This window comes from Aotus nancymaae, unplaced genomic scaffold (assembly GCF_030222135.1).
Source record: "Aotus nancymaae isolate 86718 unplaced genomic scaffold, 86718_ANA_hifiasm-v0.15.2.pri h1tg000006l, whole genome shotgun sequence".
NCBI classification, from domain to species: Eukaryota; Metazoa; Chordata; class Mammalia; order Primates; family Aotidae; genus Aotus; species Aotus nancymaae.
In genome coordinates this window covers 70,237,881-70,247,200 of record NW_026988417.1, presented here as the reverse complement: position 1 = coordinate 70,247,200, position 9,320 = coordinate 70,237,881, and the positions used below count along the sequence as shown (strand labels likewise).

The following is a 9,320-nucleotide window of genomic DNA, read 5'->3' as shown; positions in this document are numbered from 1 at the left end:
GGCCGGGCCTGCCCGCCGCAGTCTCTCGGCCCAGACAGTCTTCCCGGTCGCGCCGCAGTCTCTCGGCCCAGACAGTCTTCCCGGTCGCGCCGCAGACCGAAAACCTAGTCCGCCGCCGCAGTCTTTCCGCCCCGCGTCGATTTTTAGGTTTATAGGAGTCCTGTTGCTTTAAATATGAAATCCCGCGCCGGCATCAACTCTCGCGATCTTCGAGGCCGCATACTTATTACCCACAATACCCTTTCCTTTCTCTCTCTTCCCGCCGTCCAAGATGGTGAGTAAGGTTTAGTTCAGTGAAACCGTAGCCGGGTTCCCGGATTTATCCGCTGCCATCCTCCTCCAGACGCGGCCCCACAGGGCCTCCTGCTCCCCCTAGCTCTAGGAGAGCTGTACCTGGTGTGGCACGGAGACATTGAGACGTACTAAAGCCCTGGGGCGGCCGGGAGCGGGATGCGTTGGTCTCAATGCCGCTGGGCTGGAGGAGAGCCGGGAGCGCCGCGGTGCGGGGCTCGGACGGGGTCGAGGAGCTGGGAGCACTAGCGGCTTCTGGTTTTCCTGAGGGCCGCCCCAGAGGCTTTGACCAACGAGTTCCGAGCCCGCTTCTGCTCCTGGAGCCTGCGGGGCCGCGGTTCAGGCGCCATGAGTACTGTCCCGGGCGTCTCCTGGGTGGGTGACGGGAAGAGAGCGCATGGCCTCGGCCTTAGCCGGGCTCCGGCCACTCTGGGTTTCGGGGGCTGCGTGCTCGTGCGGCTGATGGGAGACGCTCCTGTCGAGTAATGGCGAGCACGTTCCCAGCAAGCAAGGCCGCAGCTGCACAGGCCGGGGTGGCGCCGAGGGGCTTGAGGACGCAGCTCGCTGGCCTGGTTCGGGCAGGGGCCGTCGGTGCCCTTTGTTTTGAAGGATCCAGCCTGAGACTTCCCGACGAAGGAGGCGGCGGTTTAACCGGGATTTTCTTTTTGCCCAGCCGAAAGGAAAGAAGGCCAAGGGGAAGAAGGTGGCTCCGGCCCCTGCTGTCGTGAAGAAGCAGGAGGCCAAGAAAGTGGTGAATCCACTATTTGAGAAAAGGCCTAAAAATTTTGGTATTGGTGAGTAACAAACGGTAGAATGAAAACGATCTGTGTTTTTCCCAGGGAAAAGTGGTAATGGGGTTGAGTTGGATCTTGTAGGTTTTAGTGGGTGTGAAGTGGTCTCAGTCCTTAACCTGTGTCCCTTAGAGACGGGCAGTGATGGTGTGTGTCTCTTGTTTTCATTGGGAGTTGCTGAGTGAGCATTCGGCTCAATAGGGTAGTGGCCTTGGATTCAGCTTGGCCATCCGAAAACAAGTACAATAGTGTTGTCCCAGCGAGGCCCTCGGACTGCAATTCTGCTGTACTTGGTGGCACCTTGGCTTCTTGTTAGGAAAGGCATCGTGCTCTAGCTCGCGTTCTCAGGTGTTTGTGTACAGATGATGTAAACGAATATTTGCTATTTGAAAGATGTTGATGACGTTTTAAACCACCAAGATCGCTGATGCACCAACACCCTTCTGAGTGGCCCCAGACAGGAACTTGACACGGAATCTGAGCCTCGGTCCATGTCACCCTTTACTTCTCAGGACAGGACATCCAGCCCAAAAGAGACCTCACCCGCTTTGTGAAATGGCCCCGCTATATCAGGTTGCAGCGGCAGAGAGCCATCCTCTATAAGCGGCTGAAAGTGCCCCCTGCAATTAACCAGTTCACCCAGGCCCTGGACCGCCAAACAGGTGAGGTTCTGTGGCGTGGAAGGGAGTTTCTCAGGCAGGGACTCTAGTCTGACAGTTACAGATCTGAGGCTTTGGGGTGAGGGGAGCTTTTGAAGTTGATGAGTTTATTCAAATCATTGATTTCTTATTTCATCCAGAACATGAGGGTGAATGGTTTGGTTTCTTGAACTGCAGTTGTCATTACATTATAGTTCTTATATATACCAGGACAGCGATCTAGCATTCATATTAAGTGATAAGGATTAGAACCTTGACTATAAGCCTAAACTGAAGAGTGTTTTACCAGCTACTCAGCTGCTTAAGCTGGCCCACAAGTATAGACCAGAGACAAAACAAGAAAAGAAGCAGAGGCTGTTGGCCCGGGCCGAGAAGAAAGCGGCTGGCAAAGGGGACGTCCCCACTAAGAGACCACCTGTCCTTCGAGCAGGTGAGTAGACCCCACCTTAGGGTGAACACTGGGGGCAGGCTATTGTAGTGATGTAGAATTTCTTCACCTAAAATGACTGAAAAGTAAATCCGAGCTTTTTAACACTGAGTCAACAGCTGGGCCCAGCAGCAGCTTGTTACCAGAGCAGGCCCGGTGAATGCTCACAGTGATTGTGTGTTCTAGGAGTTAACACCGTCACCACCTTGGTGGAAAACAAGAAAGCTCAGCTGGTGGTGATTGCACACGACGTGGATCCCATTGAGGTGTGTTTGCCTGTTGACTGCTAATCCAAGGGCTCTGTCAGTACCAGGAAGAGAGTAGGCCTAATGGCGAGTCAGTGATGAGACTGAAGTGGGTGAGGACAGTACTGACAAGGGATCCAACTCATGCGTGGCTCTTGCAATGATGTGAATCTCTCACTGAATTTAACCTTGAAGTGCAAATCCATGAGCTTTTTAACCCTGAGCACTTGCTACCGAGCTAGCTTTGAAATGTACTGCTTTTGGTCAAAATACACTCTTAACTAATGCATTCTTCCAGCTGGTTGTCTTCTTGCCTGCCCTGTGTCGTAAAATGGGAGTACCTTACTGCATTATCAAGGGGAAGGCAAGACTGGGACGTCTAGTCCACAGGAAGACCTGCACCACTGTCGCCTTCACACATGTTAACTCGTAAGTACACAGCCTGGCCCCAGACTTCCCCAGTGCATTTAATCCATGCCTCACAGTTGTTTTCCTTAAGGGCGGTTTTGTAGTTTTAAGAAATAACATTTATCTGAACTTTTGCCAGTGATGGTTAAGAATTTCTTCACCTGAGTAAACCATGTGGCCACATTGCATCTCAGGCAAACGATTGTCTTGAGCTAAAAATGAAGCTACATGTTCTAAAAGGGAAACTGAGAGGCCAAAAACCCACTTTTGTTTTCCCTTCTGCCTTACTAGGGAAGACAAAGGTGCTTTGGCTAAGCTGGTGGAAGCTATCCGCACCAATTACAATGACAGATACGATGAGGTAAGAGCAGCTTTACACAAAATACTGTTGTGCTAATCTTCCCAAAAAACTGGCTGGCTTAACTCATGAGCAGTTCTATTTGGCAATCAGCTTGGAACAGCCAAACAGAGCAACGCAACTAATAACCTTGAAAATCTCAGAAAACAAGAAGCTAAGCCGACTCCCTCTTTTTGTCTTTTCAGATCCGCCGTCACTGGGGAGGCAATGTCCTGGGTCCCAAGTCTGTGGCTCGCATCGCCAAGCTTGAAAAAGCAAAGGCTAAAGAACTTGCCACAAAACTGGGTTAAATGTACACTGATGAGTTTTCTGTAAATAAAAATAATTAAAACAATGCAAATTTTCCTTCAGCCAATGTCTGTTGGTATCTTGGATTGAATCTTACTTGGGCTTAGCAAGTATAGCTTTTTTTTTTTTAAGAGCTTCACTGTCTTCCAGGCTGGAGTGCAGAGGCATGATCTCAGCAACCTTTGCCTCCCAGGTTCAAGATACTCTGGTGCCTTAGCCTCCCGAGTGGCTGGAATTAACGGGCCCACACCTGGCCTATTGTTGTGTTTTGGGTAGAGACGGGGTTTCACAATGTTAGACTGGTCTCAGCTCTTGACCTCAAGTGACCTGCTGCACCCAGCCCTCCTCACCCTTACACATTCTTAAACCAGGCATTTTGCTCCTTAGATACAATTTTCGTGTTAAGTTTTAGGAAAGTTCTTTGGACTGACTGAAACGAAGCCAGGATTTTATGATCAACCAGTCATGAGCTCATGCAAAGTAGAAGGCCCAGAACTTTTAACTTATCCCAATAGCACATCATCCAGCATAAAGAGGTAGTCTTTTTCAAATACATCATTATTCAGGGATAGGGCTTTAGCAGCTGGTCTCACACACCAGGTGTTCCATGTATGAATTTTTTAAACCACAGCTATGATGTAGCTGCAGAGTCCATACCTGGGGTTGAAAGAAGGTGTTAGTGGGCTCCTGGGCTGAAGGGGAGGGAGCCAGAGGGCCATCTGGGACTCACCAGGTTATGATGTACTGCGAATGCTCGTTCCTCAGTGACTGGTTTGCCTTCCGATGGGTCCTGCTGGGACTGTGCTTTCTGCAGAGACAGTAGACTCAAGTCCACCCTCTGCTGCCTGCCAGCCTCTGCACTACTTCCTAGTGGCTGTCATTTTAATTGGAAATCCTGTGTGGCCTTTACCTTGGCCTTGACCCCTCAGTACTTGCCTAGCTAGGATCCCTTTGCTGAATTGCCACCTCCCCCATATACACATGCAAGAATGTATGCCACAGCAAGGACTGAGTAATGAAGGATAGGAGGAGGAAGGACAGTATTCACAAAAGCTACTTGTTCTAGGGTGAAGCTGGTAACAATGCACTGAAGTCAGCATCAGTGAAGATGGGCTCTGTGCCTGTGATTCTGGCCATAGCCTCCAGGTCCCGGTAATGCCAGTGGTTCTTTTCTAGATTGTTCTTGAGGACAAAAGACCCTGGTTTCTGTCAGCCTCACCATCCCAACGCAGTCCACTTCTCCCTCAATCTATAAAGGAAGGTGAGAGACCATGGAGCCTGGCTGACTCCCAGAGCCTTCCCTAAAGTAGGAAGAGTCCATGTCCCTTACCTGGCCTTTCTTCCGGATTTCAGGATTCACTTTCTTCCTGGGAACGAACCCTCTGTTTACCAGGCGGGGAGGGTTTCTGAATAAAAACGGTCACTCATGGTTACTCAGGCACCCATAGGAACAACTATAGCACCAAGGAAGGCTTTTAAAACAGGACTGACTCAGTGGAGCGCTGGCAGGCCCACACAAAGTCTTCCTCTCTTGAGGCCCCTTGGTTGGTAAAAGCATCCCTGCCACCTCACCACCTTTTTACCAATGTGGCTTTCCCCTCTGCTGCTGCTTTGTGCTCTACCCACTGCAACGTGCAACTGGTGACCAACACTGCCATGCCAGAGTTGAGACCCCACACCTCTCCCCTGAACTAGCAATGGCTGCCTCCAATCCCTCGTAAAGGGGGCAGCCATGAGGAGAAGCCCTGGCACCCCAGCCTGCTGGAGACAGAGCATTTGGGACCGACCCATCCCAGGCATAAAACAGGAAGCCATGGGCTGACAAGAGCCCCAGGTATTATCATTTGTACATTAATCCTCCAGTTCCTCAATGTCCCTGTCATTTGCTTTGCCTGGAATGTTCTTCCCATCTCTTAACTCCCAAATAGCCCCCTAGGGAGCCATCCCTGACTCCACTCCCTCAAGGTAGGGCTGGGATCCTTTCTCAAGTTCCTCTCATTGGCCCCTCCTCATACCCCGCCATCATCTAATGTGCAGGCCACTAGAGAGTTTCTCCAGAGAAGGGGCCCCCGTTTCATGAATCCCTCCTTCCCCTTGAGAGGTCAACATACAGAAATTGTTCAGTCATAAATGAGCTGGCTGAGAAGTTTAAGTCAATGTCACAATTAGGGATTTTTAAAACTATGCAAGGAATCAAATATTCTGGGTATCTTGGATTTCCCAGGGTCTTACCCAGGTTAGGGACTGTGAAGGAAATAGTCATGTAAATTAGTTTACCCTGACTGCCTCTGCCAGGACAGCCAGCTCCCACATGCCCTACTCACCCCAGGTCGGTGCAGTGGAAGGGAGTGACCACATAGGCCCCAGTCTCAGCTGAGGAGGAGATGCAGCCGGCCTCCCAGGCAGGGTCCACCATAGTCTGGGGCATCAAATACAGCTCCCTGGAGTGATCAAAGCACCCCCTAACTTTCACTGGCCTGTACTCCAGATTCTTCAGTTCCATTGGGCTGCATGGAGACAAGAAGTGCCTGAGCAAGGTTTGGCCGGAAAACAAATCCCCTAATGAGGGTGGCAGACTACACAGCCCACCAGGGCCAGACTAGGGGAAAGATAGAGGGCATCCTCTCTAAAGGGAAACTGGCCCTTTGATGCCATGTGGGAATGTGGATCTGCACTCCCAGAGTCTAACTTTACAAGAGAAGCTAAAAATCTGGACGACTCCATGATATTTTATGTGAAATTTTTTAAAACATGTGGGCCAAAACCTCCACAAGCCGAATCTGGCATACTGTTTGCTACGCTGAATGGAACATTTGGTTGGATATACCTGTCACTGAGGGTATACTCTAGGGAGAGGGCAGTCAAATCATTTAGGGCACTTTTTCAAAAGACCACCCTCACAGTGAGACCTACAGGGCCTTGGGCCCTGTGGAGGATAAGTTCATGACACCTGAAAAAAGAGTGACACGCAGGACCCCAAATAAGACTTTCCTCCATATGTCAGGAGGTGGCCTCAGGTAGCTTCCCAAGGGCAGTCACATGTCAACAACAAACCCAACAGGATGACTGATATTGAGAGCTCTCATCTGAGGTCAAGGAAGTGACTAAAACTCCTGCCAAGAGGGACAGGCCGCCCAGCAGAAGCCAGGGCTCCACTGTTGAACTCAAGTGAGATCAGCCCTAGGGGCACAACCACACAATTACTCTGCAGGCAGAGGGACAGGCTCGGCCAGAACTCTGGACTCCAACTCTGCAATCAGGTTTGGCTTCCACTTCCGACGCTGGACCTACAGTGACAGAGCATAAGCCCAAGCAGATGGCAGCAGGGTCGAGGGCCCAGAGTTACCCCACCAGGTGCCGGTCTTTACCTGCCATGTCCCCAAGTCAAAGGCAGTCACAGGGATGAGGAGCAGGACCCACTGGAGAAAGGAGTCATCTTCCGCTTTTGTGGCAGATGCGTCTGCTGCAGAACTGCCACACCTGCTTGGCCTCCAGGCCACCTCTGGAGAAAGTTTCACAACACTGACATGGAGGCAGAAGCCCTTGAACAGAGACCTGGAGCAGCCACTTCCAAAAGAGACTCCAGTACTGCCTGAGAGAATGTGGCACAGGAGGGAACAAAACCTGCTGCCTGGAGCCTACTAGCAGCCCCTGTGTCCAGCCCAGCGCAACCCAGTGCCTGGAACATGGCACACACTGAGTATGCTTGCCGACTGAGTGAGATCTAGGGCTCAGTGTTGGCTTGACCACCAACTATGACCCTGGGTAACTCATGCCTTTTTATTCAAGAATATGCTAAGATGTGTTCCACTGGACTAAGATGCACCATTCATCCACTCAAAATGCATTTAATAAGCGACTAGTTACTAAGTCGCTTAGCCAGGTGCTCGCTAAGATTTAACTCCTAGGAATTTCCACATCACTATCTTCCCTATTGGGCCTTGGAACAAGAGCAAACATTCCCACAAGGCCATTTTGAAAGTTGTCTTGTTCTTGGAATAAAGCCCAAAGATAAGCCTGAGGACAGGCAGGCATGCTGCAGAGGGTAAGAATAACGGACTTTGGGGACCTGAGGGAAGGGAGTGAGGGATAAAAGGCTACACATTGGGTATGGTTTATACTGCTTAGATGACAGGTGCACCAAAATCTCAGAATTACCACTGAAGAACTCATCCATGTGACTAGAAACCACCTGTTCTAGAAACTATTGAACTGTTAAAAAGGGAAGAGTGCTCTACCTGCCACCTACTACTGTTCTTTTCTTCCTAAGTATGGTGTTACTGCTGAACCATGTTTAAGCCATGCCCACGTTTTCTGAGTGCTTTTTACCATTTCCCTGCTCAGCCCTAGCTTCTGTGTGACTTCAAACAGCAGCACCTGCAGCTGTTTTGCAGCACTGCCCTTCGATTCTTAGGCCCGTTTGCCTGCACACACATATGCAGCCAGCATCACCCGCGGCAGACCTTCCAAACTAAGTCAGTTACTAACAAATGGCTGTCAGTATGAAGACGAGACACACAGTCGAGGTGTATCCTGCAGTCATGGGCTGCCTTGAGGGATCCAAGGAGTCTGCAGAGCCTGTAGAATGTGTGGTTTTTGCTAGAGATCACAGCCTTGGCTTCTTAACAACCCCTGTCCTGCCTCCCCTTTTCCACTAATTTTTCCCGAGAATGTTTTCTTCATTGGTTTTACATGACTCAGGTTCAGGGAAATTCACACTGAAACCACATTGCTTGGTCTCACTTTAAATTCATGATAGCCTTTAATCTTGAGATAATTTTTGTATGATGTGTAAGGAAGGGGTCCAGTTTGCTCTCTGCATATGGCTAGCCAGTTTTCCCAACACCATTCAACAGGGATTCCTTTCCCCATTGCTTTTGTCAGGTTTGTCCAACATCAGATTTTGGTAGATGTGTGCTGTTATTTCTGAGGTCTCTGTTCTGTTTCATTGGTCTGTATATCTGTTTTGATAACAATACCATGCCGTTTTGGTTACTGTAGCCTTGCAGTAGTTTGAAGTCAGGTAGCGTGATGCCTCCAACTTTATTCTTTTTGCTCAGGATTGTCTTCGGAACATCACACACACTGGGGTCTGTTGGGGGTCGGGGGGGGCTAAGGGAGGGATAGCATTAGGAGAAATACCTACTGTAGATGATGGGTTGATGTGTGCAGCAAACCACCATGGCACATGTATACCTATGTAACAAACCTGCATGTTCTGCAGATGTATCCCAGAACTTAAAAACTTAGGACAACCATGGCACCTCATTTTGAGAACTGGTTTCATTTCTTAGCATTTGGAAGGAACAGACTAGGGTTTCTCCCTTCAAACTCCAGGCTTCAAGACCCCCCAGAGAGGCTGCCAGTGTTCTCCCAACACCTCTGGAAGTCCCTCTCCCATCTCAGGGACAATAGCTCCTGGTGATTTTACTGCCAACAGCTAGCACAGTTTCATCTCTTGGGAAGCCAGCCCAAAAAGAATTCAATGAGCCTGGGGTGCATCCCCCTGGTGAGCAGCTTTGTCCACTGACAGGGAGAGGGGGTGTAAGTACTTCTGCTCCCTTGCCACTTACATGTGAGGTATGAGCGGTTCTGGCTCCAGAGTTCTTCAGCCATGATGAACTAGAGTTACCACCCATGGGACTATGCTTAGTATCACTTTTGCTCACCTCTTGACCCTCACCCTTCTCTACCAACTTAAGGATTTTTGCATGGACTTTACTCGGCTGTATGTCTTTATCCCTCACATTCTCATCCTAGGGTCTACTTTCAGAGCCCAGACTTAAAACCCACCCCAAATTGACAGTCTTTCATAACATGTATCTGATCACAAGTTTCCATGCACCCAGCATC

At 49.8% G+C, this 9,320-nt stretch overlaps 1 protein-coding gene, 3 non-coding genes and 1 pseudogene across 5 annotated transcripts; 4 read left to right on the top strand and 1 right to left on the bottom strand.

The window, feature by feature from the left end:
• The first annotated feature begins 226 nt into the window (after positions 1-226).
• LOC105713292 (large ribosomal subunit protein eL8) lies at positions 227-3,529 on the top strand. 2 transcript variants are annotated; one of them, XM_012446927.3, is made up of 8 exons: positions 227-274; positions 965-1,085; positions 1,595-1,744; positions 2,031-2,171; positions 2,355-2,434; positions 2,712-2,842; positions 3,113-3,182; positions 3,365-3,529. In XM_012446927.3, exons 1-8 carry the CDS (start codon positions 272-274, stop codon positions 3,467-3,469), a joined length of 801 nt encoding a protein of 266 aa, XP_012302350.2. In that variant the 5' UTR covers positions 227-271; the 3' UTR covers positions 3,470-3,529. The 2 variants fall into 2 exon arrangements, with proteins under 2 accessions (XP_012302350.2, XP_064224300.1); XM_064368230.1 differs by lacking the exon at positions 227-274 and adding an exon at positions 625-666.
• On the top strand, positions 1,440-1,514 carry LOC135272110 (small nucleolar RNA SNORD24). The gene has a single exon (XR_010340207.1). It is a non-coding gene; the product is annotated as a small nucleolar RNA SNORD24 (small nucleolar RNA).
• Positions 2,214-2,285, top strand: LOC135272096 (small nucleolar RNA SNORD36). The gene has a single exon (XR_010340197.1). It is a non-coding gene; the product is annotated as a small nucleolar RNA SNORD36 (small nucleolar RNA).
• LOC135272095 (small nucleolar RNA SNORD36) lies at positions 2,569-2,641 on the top strand. The gene has a single exon (XR_010340196.1). It is a non-coding gene; the product is annotated as a small nucleolar RNA SNORD36 (small nucleolar RNA).
• A 527-nt stretch (positions 3,530-4,056) lies between the features above and the next one.
• LOC135269910 (surfeit locus protein 1-like) lies at positions 4,057-5,970 on the bottom strand (annotated as a pseudogene).
• Between the last annotated feature and the right edge of the window lie 3,350 nt (positions 5,971-9,320).